The sequence below is a fragment of the Toxotes jaculatrix genome, chromosome 13, assembly GCF_017976425.1.
Source record: "Toxotes jaculatrix isolate fToxJac2 chromosome 13, fToxJac2.pri, whole genome shotgun sequence".
Taxonomy (NCBI): Eukaryota; Metazoa; Chordata; class Actinopteri; family Toxotidae; genus Toxotes; species Toxotes jaculatrix.
In genome coordinates, this window is record NC_054406.1 from 14828866 (window position 1) to 14849247 (window position 20382).

The window sequence follows — 20382 nt, forward strand, 5'->3', positions numbered from 1 at the left end:
CTCCTCAAACAACGTTTATGCAGAGCCACTTGAAAGTCTCAGGTGATGGAGCAGACACATGGGGCGTTCAAAAATGTAGTGGGTACTGAAGTAGTTTCAAGCAAAATACTAAAACACTGTATCTGCTATATATGGGTTTTTTTGTCAGCAGCGTGTGTGTATTGTATGAGTCAAAAATCAGGCTGCTGGCGGACCCTCGCTGCGCCGGTGATGGTAATAGTTTGCCAGAGCCTTGGGGGAGCCGCTCAGCAGGTGATGGCGCGTGTGTACGTTTGTGTGTGTGTGTTTGCGTGCATGTGCCTGTGTGTCTGTGTGCACATATCAGCAGGAAAGGGTAGAGCATGCCCCACAATGCATGTCTCAACAGCCAAGTCATCAACCCTTTTAATCCAGCCCAGCAGGGATGTGTTTTTCTGACAGTACGTGTGTGTGTGTGTGTGTGTGTGTGTGTGTGTGTGTGTGTGTGTGTGTGTGTGTGTGTGTGTGTGTGTGTGTGAGGTTGAAGAAGAACTGCCATAAAGTTGTTTATGCTATACTCTGAGGACAGGCAGAAATCTGTCCGGAAATATTTCTGACCAGACTTGATTGTTTGTTCTCGGCTTATAGGATAGGATAGGATAGGAACTTTATTGTCACTTGCACAGAAGTACAGGCGAAATTTCGTTAAGGAGTATAGCCTCCGGGCCGCAGCAAAATGTTTGCGCCGCCACCCGCTTTCCTGAAAGTTAATTTGCAAGTTGCAATACATACATTTGACACACAGTCACATCATACATTATGACCTTTGTACACAGTACACGTGGTAACATGCTGGAATTTTTTCATGGACACATAGGGAGGGGAGGGGGGGGGGGTTACAAAAGATAAGGTGCGGAGGCAGACGGTAGATGGGGGGTGGGTAGGGAGGGGAGTGTGTGTGCATCAGTCTATGAGAAGTGTTTGCGATTTGTATGACCTAGACTGCCAGGATGTTTACGGGTCAGTTCATCAGTTGTCCTTGAAGGGAGATACGAGCTGCATAGGAATTTGATAGGAGCACAGCTGCAGAGCTATTCTTCTAGGCCGGGAGAGGGGGGGGGGGGGGCGAGGGACAGAAACAATACAGCCAATATGCACAAAGCAATTTTTATCGATCCGCGTTAAATTTATCTAGATCAGTAGTCAATCGGACTGGTATCGGTGCTCATCATCCCCTGCAGATGCATGGAGTATATATATACAGATATTGTATTGTGTTCTATGTGTTGCTTGTACAAGTTCTTCTTTTCTCCATGTCAAGTTGCATTTGAAGATATTCCCTGATCTAATGTACAACCCCTCTCCCTCCATCCTCTTTTCTCTCTCTCCCTGCAGGACGAATGTCATAGGATGAACACTGCTGGTGGGGTGTGTCTGTCTGTGCTGTCCTCTCTCCTGGCCGTGGCTGGGGCCCTGGCTGCTGTGTCTGCCCTCGCTCTAGCTCCTCTCTCTGCCCTGGCTGAGGCTGCCTATGGGGCTGCCGATGGCATCCCCAGCACTGGGGCAGAGGGGGCCCCCTCACCCATCTCTGCACCATGCTCCAGCCTTGTAGCTGGGGTGCTCTATGGGTCTTTCTCCCTAAGGGAGCTGTTTCCCTCCAGGGCGCCGGGCTGTTCTTGGTCCCTGGAAAACCCCGATCCCACCAAGTACTCCCTCTACCTCCGCTTCACCCGCCACCCTATCATCTGCCGGACACATTCCCCTATGCTCCTCTCTCTTGATCACCACCTGGCCAATCAAAGCTGTCCCCTTCATTTACAGTCGGCCACAGCCAGGGATCAGGAAGTCATCGATCTCTGTGGCAGCCAATCGAACTCAGATGGACCTTACTCCTTCCTACAGTTTGATAAGAACTTTGTCCAACTATGTCTAACGAGACATCCAGCTGCTGATGAGCCTCAGGTAGCCAAGGAATTGCTAGAGCTGAGACTGGTAGAGGTGTTACTCATCAATAACGAGAACTCCAGTCAGTTTACCTGCGGCGTGCTCTGCCGGTGGTTTGAGGAGTGTTTACGCACGGGACACAATGGGGATCAGGAGGTTTCTGATGGGGACGGTTGCGGGATGACCCAGACAGGATGTATCTGTCCAAACCACAACATCATGGCACCACCTATTCCGTTGCTCCCGGAGACACCCCACAGTTTCAGCAATGGTTCGCTGGTTCCTGATGACTGCTGTGTCACTGAGCTGCATTCCAATGATGCAATCGCCATAGCACCCAGAGACGTCCGACAAGGTAGGATTATTTTTCTCTCAGATAATGAGATGCTGGTTCAGTTCTGCTTTTGCCATTTTCAATGCATTACACATGAGTGCACGTCTCAGCACAGAGAATATTATTTATTCCCTTCAAGACAACATGGTATTACACAAATTTCCAAGGCACACGGTAGCCCTACATGTTCTTAAAATCATAAAGGAACTGTATCAAATATAAACAGCTGTTTACGTGTGTACTCAACTCAACAATGGCAAAATAACAAGATAAGTTTGTCTTCTTATCCTGGCCCACCACCTCAGTGGGGTGGCATGCCTCTGCTTGACAGAGAATTTATTATTTGGATTTTGTCTCTGGCATGTTGGCCTTTAATTAAAAAATGAAGCAGTTCAAAGGGGGTCCTTCCATCAAAAGATTTGTAAATGCCTGTCAGAAATCCAGGCTTCTGATCTATATTTTAAAGATTTCCCCATGTGGCCAAGAGGTGTGGCTCCTAGGATTTCATGCTGCGCATTATTGTGTGTGTATACGCAAATATATATGTGTGTGTGTGTGTGTGTGTGTGTGTGTGTGTGTGTGTGTGTGTGTGTGTGTGTGTGTGTGTGTGTGAAATCAACTTCTAATCATGTTAGGATGAGATCAGATTTAACACACATGCAATCACACACGTGCACGTGGTCATTCATACATCAACGAATTGAACAGGAAGCATACAATCCTTTTGCATGCACAACAGACAGGAATATGTATGCATTTGTACATCTGCATAAATCTCTGTGCCTGTAAGCGACACAGATAAATGCTTTATCCAAATAGAAATGGGCAATTGCTTGTGCTAAAGCTTTCTTAATCATTTCAGTCCAACGCTGCCATCTGATTTCCCCCTAATGTAATGAAAGTAGATGCATGTAGAAGTGAATGTAGATATATACGGAGAGACACTGTAGTCTTGTAAGTTCACTGAATCACATGATTATTTTCCTTTAGGTGGCTTATAGGCATGTTTGCAGAGTGAAGAGTACTAATTAGATCCCAGTTATTCTTATTGCAAGACTTGGCCTGCCTTCAACAACACACTAACACACATACTGAGAGCTCTAGGGAGAGTCTTACCTTGCTGACGGGAAGGTTACCATTCTCTGGATTCAATCAGCGGGGGTGGGGGCATCATTTAATATACTCAGAGAAGGAGATGGGGGAGAGATGTGGCATTGGAGGATAGAGGAAGACAGAGTATTTTACCAGTTTGACTTGGACTGTGGCTTGAGACAGAAGCCAGACGCATAGTGCAGCTCTGCAAACTGATGCCAAGTGGCGTGGTGGTGATATTAAACTTATGCCAACTGCCTGGAAGCTCTGTTGGCTTTTCTGTATTTCACCTCAAAGACACTAGTGTTGCATACATATTGGTTAGCGGCTGGTCACCCTACGAGAGATCAGTAACCACTCACAGAGGCTGCTGTGAACCACGAGGAGCCCTTGATGACAAGTAAGCCTGAGGAGGTGTGGGCTAGCCTTTGTGTGTGGAAAACTGTTTTCTTCCAAACAATTCCCCTATGTCCTAATTACCCTAAAATATCAGAATTACTGTAAACCCAACAATGCATTGTCAGAGCGAGAGCCAGAATCTTGCCTCTATCCTGTTTCTTCTCCTACCCCTTCACTCTCTCCACTAAAATCCAAACACTCAAAACCAAAGCTTAAATGCATGCTTTCTCCTCCCTCATCTCTCTGTTTCTCCCTGGCTCCCTTTTTAAGTCTCTCTCTCATGTTTTGACTTTGCGGCCCTTCCTGTACAGCTCTACATTTCCAATGCAAATAAGACAACAGTTTGCTTTCCACTTTTAGAAAATGAAACACTTGCACATGCAGAGCGATTGATGATGGCGAGTATTCTATTTTTTCATTATGATATAGAGATTCTGTCACTTTTTGACATTAAATAATGACACATGTATAATGTTTTAATGGAATCCGACTGGAAAATCAGCTCACCAATTCCTAATATTCACATTATAGCGGTGGATGGAAATGAGCATAAAGTCACATTTTGCTTTGCTGATTTTCTTGAAATGCAGACAATGTTGTCCGCTAATCACAAGTTTGGCAGTTTGATCCCCAGCTCCACCTGTCCACATATGTATCTCTGGGCAAAACACTGAAGCACAAATTGCTCAGAACAGCACCTTACACTGTAGCTCACTGCAGTTAGTGTGTGAGTGTGTGTATAACTTGATGGACAGAATGTCAGAAATCTAAAAGCAGGAAAAAGATACCATGACCACCATCCCCTAACAAGAAAAGAAAAAAGTAATTTTCTTAAATGCTTTACTAAGTTTATTTTTTGGGAACTTAGTTAATTTGCATTGAATGAGTTGTGTTTTGCAATGTCTGTGGATGTCCTTTAACATTGTACATTCACTGTTCTGAGGCTGAATAGTTTGAGAGGTTCATTGATTTACAGGTGGCACTTCAGTCTTTTTTCCTTGAGTGGAAATACAGCATTTTGCTGAATACAGCGCCTCACCATTGTTACACTGGATCATGAGGAAAAGACATGGACAGAACGTGTAACCAGAGTCCATTTCTGTGTTTATACTGTATGTAGATGGTGATTGTTAAACTGATACACTGCAACAAATGTAGATTAATATAGACTGACACTGAACACTATGGTTTATGATAATCCCAGGCTTTCTTTCTCTGAAATATCAATATTTAGTTCATTGTGCCAACATAGTGTTTTTTTTCTGAAGATGTTAATTATACTTGATGAATTTATACAAATAGCAATTAGCAAATAATTAACTTAGATTGTATCAGTCAGCCTTTCTGCTGCGAACTAGAAATAAAAATTTATTAATTTTTTTTTTACTTCTTCTTGTAACTGTGGCTGTAGAGACAATAGTCTCTTGTACAGACTGACCTCCTCTCAGGGCTGTCACTCTTTCAAAAAATCAAGTTCGAGCGAATTTGAAATGACACGCCGTTCGTTCCAATGAATTCGAATGTGCGGTGGGTCTCTCTGCCTGAAGCTGAGGATGAGGTTTTCATGAGGACATTGTGTCTTTATTATGAGTACGACAGATACAATGACCACATTATACTTTGCATGGCATTGTCATTCCTCTGTGCCAGTGGAATCTGTCAATAAGAGAAGGTATTTAGTGTATAAGCCTGTTTGTCCTTCATACTTCCAGTAAGAGAAAGAAATTGTTTAGGAAGAGTACACATCTTAGTGAAGAATTTCTCCGAGAAGTCTGTACAATGATATAATATTTTCAGTCCGTATGACCCAGAGATGTCCTGGGTCTTTGTCCATCAGTTCTGTGAATGTATTGCTATGACACTGAACAGATTTGAACCACATATCTATGAAAAACACATTTAAACAAACATTGTCTAATTTCCATATAAATTAGGTATTAAGGAGCAATGCAGGTTGAATTATGCTATATGAAACAAAACTGCTATTTCTTTTCTTCTTATTTATTTAGTGTAGGTGTATATGTTAGCACATAAAGGCATCACATATGGGCGTGTATCTGTATGTGTTTGTGTGTTCAGAAAGTTCAGCCTGAAGCTTTAAACAAGTTCTAAAGCAAAACTCTTTGTACTGGACAAGCTTCCAATCTCATACCATATACATGTGATACATAAAAAAACCACTATTCAAACACTTCTGTGGCACGACAGGTTCAAGGAAGACTCTTACTCACTGTCACGCACTTATTGCGTATTTCATTTTAAGCTTTGATCGAGAGCAGCCTTGTTATTTCTGAAACTCTGCACTTGCACATGACCTACAATGCATAAATATATAGATCAACACAAAGGCCATCAGGCAGCACATTCGTGCACTACAACAATTTTGATGTGTGAAGAGCATGTCATTGTCTGGAGAGTTCACATCGAGCAGGTGGGCGTGACAATGATGTTTTTCTCCTACCCCCGGTGTGCTCAACCTAGGTGCCACCTCAGACCTGACTGTCCAGACCTTGCCCCAAAGTTATAACTGAAAATGGCTCAAGACGTTCTGTGTTGCTTCTGTTGTGTGACTGAATGTCAGAACTGTTAGGAAGGGAAAAAAATAATCCCCTCGTTTTCCTCTTCTTCCTCCCTCCCAGCAGCTGTAACTGAGGTGGAATGTGTTTGGAGCAAAAACAAACATACTGCTGTGTATCACCCTCTCATTTTCACTCATTTTCCTCTCCTCACCACGGCAACATTTTCACTGTATTGATCTCAACACTACTTTTCCCTCCTGCCCTCTACAAAAAAAAAACATGTTTTTTTTTCCAGCCCAAATTAACCAGTAACAACAAATTCAGCTGGTGGCTGATTTCCTGCCAATCTCCTTAGACTGACTGTTTTGTTGGTAAAATGTCCTCACTGCCTCACTTTACCCAGTTTATTCAGCTAAGAGCCTTTACATCTTCCTTTAGACATAAGTCAGTCTGAAAGCGATTATAAGCCTCTTTCAGAAGGGTAATGGTGGTTCCTCTCAGTTTTGGTAGCTTTCATGAAACTGAAAAATCCACATTCCTCTCAATCTTACTTTTACCAATGTCCTGAGAGCGACAGAAGCAAGTGAACTGTTACAATCTCTTCTGTAGGAAGAAGTATGTCCAAAATGTGGTTCAAGTTGTAAACTACAGCAGAGACAGCTGTGCGTCTTCACACTAACACTCTGCAGTATCAGATCAGGTGCACACACAAACACATACACACCTTCCTTCAGGAAGAGATTACAGCAGTCAGATTTGCAATATGTTATTATGCTTGAAAAAAAAAATAATATGGTTTTCAACTAAAGTGGCAGTAATGCTGACAGTAGGGTCATGTTTATTGTCTCTGCAAATAACCATTGTCCTTAGGATTTCAATTTAGAATGAAGGACAGCCTTGCTCTGAAAACCACCTTAAAAGCATGTGAAATTGATTTGATTCTATATTTGATTGACAAAAGCACTCTTTATCTTAGCGCTTTGCATACTACTTTGTGATGGACTAATTCTGTGTTTTGTCCATTGTCCATTCAGATCTAACAGGAAGGTTTCCTACAGCTGCTCAGGTTTGTCAGTCATGACTGTGCTGGCAGAGCTGTCAAGACGTATCAAAGACATAAAAATGTCAAAACAGTTTATACCGATAAGACCAAGTTACTGATGAAAAAGAAGACTAGTTTTTAGCCATTGTGTTGTAAATATGCTGCCTGCATGAGTGCTATCACTTCTAGTGGTACTAGCATAGGAGTGAATATGTCACCATGATGGGTGATGGATGCCCACCAGCCTCTTTCTCCTGGTGATTGAAAAGTACAGGGAATAAGGGGTTAGAGCTGAGATCTTGATCAAGTTGAAGCTCCTTAGTGTGTCACCTCTTCATTTCCGCCCCACCCACCTGTGGCTTTTTAGCTAATTTGGAAATTGCACTTAGACATCAGATTTATCACACTGTGTTAGTATATACTTCTTAATGTTATCAGCGGTTATGGGTTGTGAGGATATATACTGTAGGTGTCTCATTTGTGTAAGGAATATCTTTACATACGATATGGAGTCGACTCCATTGTTCTCAATCATTCATCAATCATTCACAGGAAAATTACACCATCCTGTATGTGTTGGCTCATCCATCATTCTGCAGTAGCCACCATGACTGTCCTTTAATTTAATTAGTGGGCTTGCACACATTAGCTTTTGGTTGGAAGTGGAAGCTTCCCTGTACACTTTGTCAGAGGGCTTGTAAACTGGTATTCTTTCACTGTTAAAGCTATAATAACTGATTTCCTCGGCCACATGGGGTCAGCAGAAACAAGCGGTGTGTGCACAGCTAATCGTGGCCACATCTTTTTCAAAGGTGAAGTGACAATAGGTTTAGTAAGTTGTTTTTGTTTGTTGGTTTGTTTTCTGAAAACCGCTAGCTGCCCGATTTGGCCAAAAATGATGCTGTGAGGGTGACAGGTGCCTAGGTACTCGCCAAAAAAGCGTGATAATACATGATAATACAATATTCTTCTTTATACTTCTTTGTTTTATCATATAGAGCAAGCAAGGTGCAACATGCGGAGTGGCTGAAATCAGTGTCCTCTGCATGTGCAGCCTGGGTCTTTTTCCAGTCACGACACATTCAGGTCACGGCTGTAATGTCCACTAGCACTGTTTACGGATGCAGCAGTGCAAGGACAGACACACTTGTATTTTAATGCAGTGTTTTTCAGGTCTTTCTTTTTCATTGTTTTTACTGACTTTCAGTCAGTGACAGAGCCATTCATCAGCTTGAATTGTTTTCATTTTTGTAACAGCCCAGTAACAGGTTTGTGAATACATTTCCATTTCACTCTGCATAATAATACTCTCGGAAATTTTCTAAATTGTGGGGAAAATAGCGCCTATGCATTTTTTAATATAATATGTGTAAACTGAGTCTATGTTTACACATATCCCTGCCTTTATGTCACATTAGTGTTGCAAATAATTCACTTAAGGGCAAATGTGCCCATTTAAAGGACTGGCATCCAAGATTTCCTGGTCCTGGTCCTGTCTTGGTGTAGGTATATGGTCCAATATCCAGGTGTCAAATTGTCCCTCAAGTGGGTCTTGTTGCTGGACACCTGCCTCAGTCTCTTGACATTCACACCTCATCATGGCATGCTCCCTGAGCACGCACACACACACACACACACACACACACACACACACACACACAGTACTTCCACAGCAGTCATTAGCTGAGATAGAGAGTGGGGATTGTGTTTTATGTGTGAAATCAGGGAGGGAGAGAGAGAGTGAGAAAGAAGGGGAGAGGGGGGGAAGAGAGAGAGAAAAACCTAGAGAGAGGACTGGGATTTGGTTGGGACCCTGGGGACCAGATCACCCTTGCATGGCGCAGGAGCAAGTGGTCCGTCACTTACACAAACACGCACGCACGCGCACATGCACACACACGCACACACACACACACACACACAGCTACAGCTCATCCTTTCCACGTGGAATACTATCTGCTTCCTGGTAATTAGAGCAGAGAGAAGCGTGTGTGTTGTTGTTTTTTTCTGTGTGTGTGTGTGTCTTTAGCAGCATGGGGGGAGAAAGGTGTTTATTTTCACACTGTGAAGGCGCACAGATATATACAGGTGTTTTAATAACCCTTAACTCTTCCCAAACACATGCACCCACAGTGAAAAATGTACACATGCCACCGCTGATGACGAAGAGTAATTGCGTGCTGTGCAGCACAGTAGTTGTGATTTTTCCTGAAATGAATGAAGCAAAACTGCCTGTGTCCTCTCTGTGTAGGACTCTCTGCTCAGGGTGACTGTGGCAACAGGATTAGTATTCTGTCCTCATGAGCTATGGCTCTCTCTCTGAACGGGCTCAGCACTGAGCCCCTTTATGCTCCAGCAAAAGTCCCCCCCCCCCCACACACACACACATACACACCTTGTAATTTATAATCATTCCAGTTTTCTCAACAGATCTCTGCGGATCGGTATGGATTGGTATACAGTACTCTGTCCTACCTTGGCTGTGTTTCAGGGGCAAGGCAACATGGGCCAACTTCCTATTGATGCTATTAAAAATGTCATAAATCAAAATAAAGGAAAAATATATTGTCTGCTTTCCAATAAATAGACCTCTTTGTCCAGCTGCATTGTGGCAACTGGGAACATCTCACTAGGAAAACTGTTTTTTTTTTTCCTACCAATGGAGTATACCTAGCATTTTAGGCATGCTTGCCTGACACCTACAGTTCTGTAGATCTTATTTCAACACAAAATAAGTTAAAACATCTACATAAATTGCCCCAAATAAATTTGAGACGGCTTTGTATAGATTCTCCAGTTAAAAATCCTGAAGATGAACACATAGGTTACAGAGAGCAGGAGAGGAGGACTGAGTATAGATCACATACGGACGTATGAACAAACACAGGCACACACACAGACACACATACATGTATATATATATAAACTACAGTACAGCAGAGAGTAGTACCCATTCCCTTGCACCAAACCCCTTTCGGATCCCAGGGGATGTAACTGGTTGAAGGGATAGGATGAGGGCCAAAGGTTCGCTCAGAATTAGGTCCATCACTCTGTCCATACCTAATGAAAGTTGTATGATGTTAAGAGGCGGGCGGCAGCAAAGGCAGACTAGATTTGCGAGCAGGATATTTTAGAAGGACAGCGGAAGTTTGGAGCGACGTGAGCAGGAGGAGATGAAGTGAAGCAAGGGAGATGTGGTTAAAGCACCAGTGGGCCAAATTAGCTAACCTCTAGAGACCCCCCCACTATTCCTACCCGCCATGGGAGAATGTGTGAGTGTGTGAGAGTATGTGATGTGTGTGTGTATGAATGAGTAGATGACAAAAAGCCTGAGAGCTACAGTGTGTCTCATAAGGCTTATGCAGCTCTTGAGTGGTCGTAGAGCAATTCCTTGATAATGGAGTACAGAGATGTATTACCGCTCCACACACACACACACGCTCACACAGTCTATATCACTCTCTGGCCCACTGACTCCTAGTCAAGCTTCAGTGGCTTCATGTGATCGATTAACTGCAGAAAATAGACGGGCATCCCATAGTGCACCTGTGCCCATGTTCATGTGATACAGTCCCCAGAGGCTTGCGTTTTTGTGTGTCTGTATGTGTGTATCTGTTTGCTAAAGTTCTGGTTGCGTGATGGTTTAAAAATGTTCCAAAGTCAAACTCCAACCATGCAAATCTCTATGACAGGTTTGACATTTTGTGTGAACATCAGTCTCTGTGGTTTTATTTAAAAAAAAAAAAAAAGTTTGTGTGACACTGCACTGTGATTTTCAAGCACAAACCCCCGCATTGTTGTTTTGGCAACAATGACTTTTTGTGTGAACAAAGCATTGACATGCAGTTTGGAGCAAAGCATTTGATTTAGGCAACTATTTGTGGGAGCTGAGTGATGGTTCACCTGAATGAAAAGATCCTTTTATTTCACTGCTTTGCACAGGCAATCATCTGTGTACTGCAGCGTAATCCCAGCTCCAGTCTGTGACTGAAAAACAGGTCATGAACAAGAAGTCAGTAACAGGCTGGGTCTATGGACAGTGGACTTTTGTGACGATTTAACTCAGCAAAACAGGTGCCTTTATATTTCTGCCTAATTAGCAGTGGAAGCATCAAAACGATTCCAATTTGGCTTTTAAAGAGACATCACATGGCTATAGGTTCAGTTAAAAGGCTTTGTAAATCAGTGGTATGCTGTACACTTGTTTTGCAGATGTGACACAGTACAGCATGTGGAGATCACATGACTGTAGGTATGTCCCCTCCCAGCAACACAACCCTATACCTATACCCGGTAGTAAAACCAAATTTGAGACAGAGGGAGTATACTGAAGCTGGGAATTACCTGCATTTACGTACATATTTATCTCAAAATGTGGTCAAATTTTCATCTAAGTTACTGTTACAAACATGATCTGTTTTAATTAGAAATACACAAATCATTGTGTTGCTTTTGTCCATACTGAATACACAACTCAAACATTCACAGTACAGGCTGGAAAAAGTATGTGAACGCCTCGGCTAGTGACAGCAACAAAAGTTATTTGGATTCAGGCATTAAATCCTATAGGATGGCTGAAGCTCAGTAGAAGTTGGATGATACAGCAGAACTTAAATGAAGTGACTTAAATGAAGATCACATCACATTTTATGCCCAATTAATGCAGAAAAAGGTAATTCCAAAGGGTTCACTTACTTTCTCTTTTCTTACTCTGACTTGTGGCTAAGCTCGTAATATATCTATTGATCTTTTAGTTACATCTGTGAAGCCATTATGCATTGAAAACAGTCTTGCTGCAAGCATCCACCGAATCACTGTTAAGTGAATGACTTCCCATGTGAATGTATTTTGGTCTCTTTTGATGCGATGCTAACGCTAAAGGTATTTAAGAAGAGCTTTAGCATTCTGCGATGGTCTAAATGAAATGGAAAAGATAAGTGTGTGCGCTCAGCCACTTATGCAGTTAGAAAACAGAAGAGAAAATTGAAACATATGTGTACAACAAATTTTCTAAATAATTTCTAAACATGCAAATAAATAGCACGCAAACTACTATATAGATGATGGCTTTGAGTGCATGTGGTCCACTTGTGGTGCAATCACGCGTGGAAAGTGCGATGCTGTGACCCATGTGGTAAACAACTGGCCAGCTGAGCCCACATCAGTTACTCCGAGGTGCGCACATGCTTCTGCGTGAGCATGCACATCATAAAGCATGTTTGCATCCCTGACTGCATGTGCACATACAGACATGCGAGAAGATGATCTAACTTACTGGGCCATCAAGAAGATTTACAGCGGCAGTATAATTACCTCTTGGTACTGTACAGTGATTTAGTGTGCGTGGGACCTGTTACCTCTGAGGTGGAATGATACTGAAAGCCCCCATAGCAGTTGACAACCAGTTATCTAATGCTTTTCTGAAGGTGCTATAGGTGCAGCTTCCATCCATTTCTGGGAGTAAGCTGATGGTATTGTCACCAAGAGAGACATACTGAGACAGACAGGGGGAGGTTATTGATATCAAGCAGCGAGGGCTATGACAGATTGCCTGCCATTATGTAAATGCATTTTTTTACATCACAGTATCAAGACAAGATTCGTTTTCATGCTGTTACTGCGGTGTGTTCAATGCACAGGGCCTGCATGTTTATGTAGTCCTGGGGGCTCTCCATGTTTAAATAGGAGCTTGATGCATGGTACAGCCATGCTTACGTTCTAGGTGTCACCTACACCTCCTCTTTGTCCATAAGATGTCCTTCACGATAAGTGTCACAGGGACACTCTTCCCCCCTGAAATGTCTCCTCTGGGGAACTCATTTGTGTTCATCTGGTTTGACGTGAGGGGAATCTGTTTGCCAGACACATCCTCACATGATAGACAAGGCTATTTATCCTAATATTGGAAGGGAAAGCTTCCCAAACACACACACACACACATAAATTCCAATGTACACATACGCACAGACACACATTATTCAGAGATTTGCTCGCTCACGCAAGCCTCCATGGTAAACTATTCGTTGTGTGTGTTTCACATACTGCCACTGACAAATTTAGTACGAAAACACCCGCAGTCATGAAGTATGAAAATGTTTTGTTCTCTCCTGCTACTCCCCGTTTGTTTGTTTGTAGCTGGTCACTGGGGTGCACACACATTTATTCTAAAAGCAGCTGTGCACAATGCAAACACCCACACACACGCCACAGTACGGCACAACCATGTATGTGTGCCTGTATCAATGTGTGTGTGTGTGTGTGTTTGTGTGTGTTTGTGTGCACGTTTGTGAACACTGTTTCCACTGTGTAAAGCAACGGTAAGAGGGAGTAAGAGAACTGTAGTTTTCTTCCTGAGACTGAGGCTGGTAGTGATGACACCAATCGAAATACTAGATTATGATACATACGTACACAAACACACATTGTCATGCACACAAACATGAACACACGCACACCCAAATTCGCACATACAGTATAAATACACACACAGGCTTGCAGTAGAGAGGGGAGACATAATGGTTATACTGCGAGGGAATCTGCCAACACAGTGCTGGGAGAACACAATAGGCTGGCATGGAGGTGGACACGTGTGTACGTGTGTGTGTGTGTGTGTGTATTTGAGAGGGTGGTGTGAGTGAGCGAGCAGACATGTGACAGCAGCCGCTTCCAGTGGCTACATTAAAAGCCCCCCGAAACGTCACAGATAAGTGGGTGTGTGAAGCTTGACCACTGAGTGACAGTCACTCATGCCCTTGCTAAGTCAAAGTAACTTCAAAACAAGTGTGACTCGCTTCTATCTCTCCCTCTGCCTCCCGCTCTCTTTTTGTCAGCACGCATTAGCATCACCAGCCGGTGTGTGGCAATTAAATATATCCCTGGGCAATGAGGCCCTATTTAGAAATCATTACAAGACAAGGAAATCTTGCCCCACGAGTTTAGCGGAAACACATGGGAAAACGTGTGTGTGTGTGTGTGTGCCAGTCTGTGTGTGTTGGTGGGTGCTTCTGTGTGTTCTTTACCTTCACCATCCGTCATTCTGTTCCACTCATCCATGGCTCTTTGCTTCCAAGATAACTCTCCCCCTCAGACAGTCTCCAGCAGTGCTGCGAAACCTCCCCTCCCGCCTCTCATCCCTGCCTCCTCCCCTACAAGCCGACTAGAGATGATATCATCTGCATGGGAGTCTAATGGAGCAGTGGGGAGACACCATGGTCAACTACATATTTAGATGGGGTATGTGTGTGTTTGAGGGAGCTGAAAAATGGATGTTAGGGGGTTGTAGCGGTTTAAGAAACAGTTGTATTTTCATATCTTCCTTGACTGAGCACTGTCTCCTTCAGTGTGTGTGTGCGTGTGCATGCAGCACAGATTTGTATGCATGTGTGAGTAACTCCAAGGTTTGGGATTAGCAGGCTTAGTGACCTCTCACATGCAGACATGTTTATTCTCAAATCAGTTTTCCTCCCGTTTCTTACCATCTACTCTGATCAATCTTTTTATCGTTTCCTTGTGAACCATGCTGTGTTGGAATCTTGCATAAAAGGCACTACATGCTACAGATATATATTTTTTTGATTTGATAGCCTATTTGTCATAGTTTGCCTCAGGATAGTAATAAGAAAGAAAAAGGAAAGCAAAGAATAAAAGAAAGAAATAAAAAGGTCTTCTGCAGTCACTGGTTTGCCTCCAATTACAGGCTCTTCCATTAGAGAAGAGAAACTCTTTTTGCACTTCAAATAAACATGTTAAGCAACTTTGAATAATGATCCCGTTAGACGTTTTTTTTTTTTTTTTTTTTAATAATTGTGAGTCGACTATTAGTGTTTTATTGCTTTTTTGGATGATGCAATAATCCTCATACCTAATGTGATGGTTGGAAGAGTGAATAATAATCTTCACCAGTTCAGCCTAATGTTTAAGTGAGCCAGTGTGCATGCTATCATGCAAGGGAAGAGAACCTTTGTCTAATAAATACACAACAAAGAGAGATATACTCAGGAAGAGGATGAAAAGTTAAGGAGACTACAAACAATTCATATATAATGCTCAATCTCTATCCAGGCAGTGACTGGGAATATTATAAAAGTTTATGATGCATGTGAATACATTAATATATTAATAACGGGATAAATAAGTGGATGGAAAAAAAAATCACCTCGCCTTCTTGTTCTCCAGGGGACATAAAACGAGGTACGCTCCCTTGGTCTTGCAGGAAATAAATGCGCTTGGGATTTATCGACACACTGGCTCTTATAAGCCTACTGTCACACTCCAGCAGTTACCCATGGCGGATTTAAGACTCGAGGAAGAAGAAACACTCTTAGTCTCCATCTCAGTCTCGTTTTCCGTTTCTTTCGTACCTTGCTGCAAGTACTTTTATGTCACTGCAGTGAACTCTCTCACAAATGTGGTCAAGTGAAACAGAATAGGCATTTTAGAGGCAAATTGTACTACAGTTCTTCAATGGGTGAATCTACATCTGTGCCAATACTTCTAATCCCGACCATCATTTCTGTTAATGGCAACGCCCTTGGCACAGATCCACAGCTCCCCTGGGGTCCTCTGCCTGTCCCACGTGCACAGCTACCTTGCAGCTGCATTTCGTTTATATATGATGGTAAAATGTTCAGAGAAAAATAGCTGTGGAAAGTGTCCACATAATCCCCCATAAACTGATATCTAAATCTATCACACAGATGTGCACACACAAACACATCTGCGTACCCCGCTCAATGAGAGCTGACACCCTCAAGGGCACAATGAAAAGAATGACAGCGGCACCCGCATGTGTCTAACCTGAGTGCCAAACATCCTGCTCGTACACCACCAGATCTGCACGTACAGATGCCCATACACACAGGCATGCAGGTACACAAACACACACACACACACACACATACACATCCACAGCTCTCAGACGGATGCTGTGGTTTGGGAGTCCGTATCGATCGACACTCGTCAGCATGTCCTCTGTAACAAGCACTGTCCCCGAAAGCACAGCGGCAAGCCTGGCAGGGTGAGAGACACAGAAAACTAGTGGGTGAGAGAGAGAGAGAGAGAGAGAGAGAGGGGAAATATGAAGTATCTGTGTAGACAGAAAAACAGGCTGAAAGGTGTTTTATGTGAGTGACCACAGACCAACCAGCAAATGTTTACGTGTGGAGAGCTAGTCCCTTTACCCAGACTGCATTTCCTAATTTGTTCAAGACTTTAACTGTGTTTTTTTTTTCCTCTGCGAAGCCTGCTTGAAGATTATGAGCAAGGCCAGAGAGGCTGGAACTGAAGCGCAGGCCTGATGATAATGATGAAGTATCTAGCCACCCGGCTAACGAGAGCCCAGATCTGCCCTGAGTCTGCCTGCTATGCAAATTTCTCTCACACCAGCAATGAATCAAAGGCGTAGCAAACCAATGTTTCTCTTCGCAGCACTTTAGCAAAGCCATCATTCACAAAGGACACGCCAAAGGCATGCACAATCGAGGAACACTCACACACACATACACACACAGACACACACACAGAGGGAGGGTATACTCACTTCAGTACTTGCACAACACCCATACAAGATGTCAAACTGCTTTTCATTCTAGTATAAAAATTGCTAAAAACAATGCTAACGTCTGTTTGAGCTGGTTTGAATTCATGCACACTAGTTTGTGTATGTGTGCCTTTCTCTTGGTGCGACACTTCAGAGCACAATGGCCTCTAACACTGAGTCGACAATAACAAGGCTCCAGAGACGAATTCCTCTAAGTTGATGTTCTTGGCAGAGAAACACAGCGACATAAGACAGATCTTCTCTCTCCCTCACCATCGCTGACCTCGCAGCACCCCGGTGTTCCCGCAACATGGATTTTTAATGCTCAACAAATAAGTTGTTTCTTTGTTGGCAAGATGAAAAGTGAGAGATCTTAGAGTTAAGGCCTTAATTGATGGATGGAACCATAAGTGCACGCACAGATGCACAGACAGACACAAGCATTTTCAAGTCATTGTATGTCCTTCATCCTCTCTTTCTCTTCCTCAGCCTCTCTGTCGCGCTCGCCTTCAGTCTTCTCATTATCTTGTTGCTCTGTCAGGCCTGTAGGTTTGCCTCTGGGGTGTTGAACTGGCAGAAGTAACAGTATGACGGTAATTTGCTGGAATGGAAGGTTAGACAGGCTCACCTTGTGTTTTAAAAGGTGTCATGCAGGCCAAGCGGCAGACACCACGGTTAATTATGTAACACATGTAGAGGAGTTTTTCTTTTTTACTTACTGGATTCACGTCTTAATTTGACGTTTACAAGGGAACATTATTCTCATTTGTGGAGGCAAACAAACAGAAATACACACTTTTCTGCATGTTCAAGCAAAAGCATGCATTACATCTGTAAATGCACAAAACTGCAGACGACAAATACCTACACGCATGTACTCACATGTCAAACAAGCGCGCACACAAACAGACGGTGACAGGCTTTTAAGCCTTTGTCAGATTAATAGCCACTTTCTCTCTGTGGTCAATAAATGCTTCAGGGAGTTCCCTAAAGGCTGCAGGATAGCTCCCTGAGTGTGTGTGTGTACGTGTATGTGTGTGTGTGTGTGTGTGTGTGTGTGTCTGTGCAAGCATCTAACAGGCCTCATGGGTCAACCTGTCACCACAAAGATGGCTAAGCAGTTGGTTGGCCAGCGGGAAATCAATGTAAGGTGATGAGGCCACTGTGTGTGTATGTGGGAGTGTGGGTGTGTGTCTGCTTGTGTTTATTATGTGTACCTATGCTCTTGTGTGCCTTTGTGCATAACCTTCATTTAGATGGAGAAAAATGCCCAAATAGGAAAAACTTGCTACTGAGGTGACAGCGATAAAATTGATTTCATTCACCAGTTTTAACTTTAAGGGACGATGCATGGAAATAAAAAGGTAGATAACTACAAAATAAGAGTTTCTTGCTTTCTACTTGCATGCTGATTTTACAAAACATGAGCCAAAGTTTTTATAAATGCCTATTGTAGCATACTGTAGATGCTCAGTAAAAGATAACACTTAAATCCACATGTCATGATGTGGAGATGGGAAGATAATATGGAGCTTCGGGACTTTTCCCACAAGTCACACCCACGGGACAAAACTCCATTCCATGGATTTCTGAGGGGTGGTGCACCTGCAGGCATGAGGGGTTAGGGTGTGGGTTTTTAGGCACGTGACTGCGTCTTGATGCGATGTGGTTTGGAGATTATAAGGCTGGGAAGCACTGGAGCTGCTCTGCTTTTCCCCCACTCAAAGGAGCGTTGGAGCTCCAGCTCGCTTCTCTGCTCGTGAACCCTGGTTGCTTAAACAAGCCCCAGCGGTCCTCATTACCCTTTCCCTGGGCACACTCGTGCACACAGATGCAGGCACACACTTCTGTTGATGTACAGCAGCACTCGTAGATAAATGAAAAGAAGCACGCACGCAGCTGTTGACTTTGATGAAGCGTAACAGAGCTGGACGCTAGTCCACAATAGTTTTACTGGACAGCTGTCCTGTCCTTTAACAACTTCTTGTCTTAAGGGGTTGTTACCACAGTGATGGGTCTAATGATGCTTGGAACGCCCAAGGGCTGACACACCAACAAACGAAGCCTTCTAAAGTTGATGCCAATCCCATTATATCATACACCGATCAGTCACAACCTTATACAACCATATACATACATGCACACATACAGACACACACACACACACACACATATATAGTTGGTGATCTCCATTGATAAAAGCACGAATGAAAAACTCTAAGGTGCACTTAGTCAGCCATGTTAATTACACATGATGATTTCAAATGCTGCTTGTGTGTGTGCACGTGTGTTTTTAAGCAAGCGTCATTACAGTACATTCACTATTTCAAGTACTTAAGTGCAGCTATTTGAGCTCTCTACACCCTCCACCTCCAGAGCGTTTAATCACTGCTTTGGGTGAGCTCAGTTAAGCGTGCACTCCCCACCATCCAGTCTTTTTCCATCTCCTTCTTGCTTGCACTGTTTTCTATCGTGTGCTCTGTGGAACCTGTTGGTCCTCATCTAAGTCATATAGTCTCCTTTGGGAGACAAGGAAGGCACTGAAAGCATGACTTGTCTCGTCTTCAAACTCATCCTCCTTTCCATTTGTCTCTGTTTTCATTTCACTTATGATCTCTTGCTCCAGCAGATACCACCTATAGAGCTGAAGATAGACCTATATTACCTGCCTTGACTTGTGTGTGTGTGTGTGTGTGCGCATGCTTTTCAGTGTGTGTATCTGATATCGAGCACTGTTTGAAGCATTGCAATGGCTGGGTTCAGTGAGACACTAATATAAGGCAACAGTGGTCCTTGAATGTTTCTAGATGTGGTAGCACACTGCAGCCCCTGAGGTTTTCCAAGTGATTGAAATGCTTCCCTTGTTTCTCCCAAACACAAGTGTGATAGTATATATGTTGCATCACATTCTTTTTTTCTGGTACCAATAACTTGAAACAGCTCAGGTTCAAAGAGGGCAACTCAAAAATCCTAGTCAGTTTCAAGATGGCTTTACGATGTTTTATTTCTCTATAAATTCAACATCCCCTAAAGCGATTTTGTAGCTGTCTGAACAGAAGGCTTTTCTCTTTCTTTGTGGAAAAGGGAGCTCAGTGTTCTCTGTCGCTCAGTGGTGTGTGATCTCTCCAAGATGTCATGGACATGGTTGAACTTCCATGGCAGAGCCTTGCACAGATGTCCCCCTGGTCAAGACTCACTTTCCATTGAAAGTCTGCAAGAAGAGAGTCCTTACTCTCTGGGGAGTCAACCAGAAAGCCATCATGTGGAAAAGTTAATCAATGTGACTATTGGCTAGAAGTAATCAAGTGATTAATCAGCCCGACATTCAGCTGACTCAGGAAAATACTGGAGAAAGACTTATGGATACTGAAAGAGAGGGAATAGAGAGGACGAATATATAGAGAGAGAAACAGTGTTTTAGACTCACATGTTAAAGCCAGTAAACAGCTAGGAGACAGCTAGGAATGTAGGAGGATTGGAGGCTTGTTCTCAGAGAAGAAAACAGTACAAACATGGCTATGATCCACAAAAAAATCGAAAACTTTATCAATATGAC

The 20382-nt window shown here is 43.2% G+C and overlaps 1 protein-coding gene across 1 annotated transcript in view; it reads left to right on the plus strand.

Annotated features, from left to right (window-relative positions):
- The first annotated feature begins 1368 nt into the window (after nucleotides 1–1368).
- adgrb2 (adhesion G protein-coupled receptor B2) overlaps nucleotides 1369–20382 on the plus strand; it is a 133746-nt gene continuing 114732 nt past the window's right edge. Inside the window, exon 1 of the mRNA XM_041053130.1 lies at nucleotides 1369–2257. Within this exon, the coding sequence (XP_040909064.1) occupies nucleotides 1369–2257 (889 nt within the window). The remainder of the gene's footprint in view (nucleotides 2258–20382) is intronic.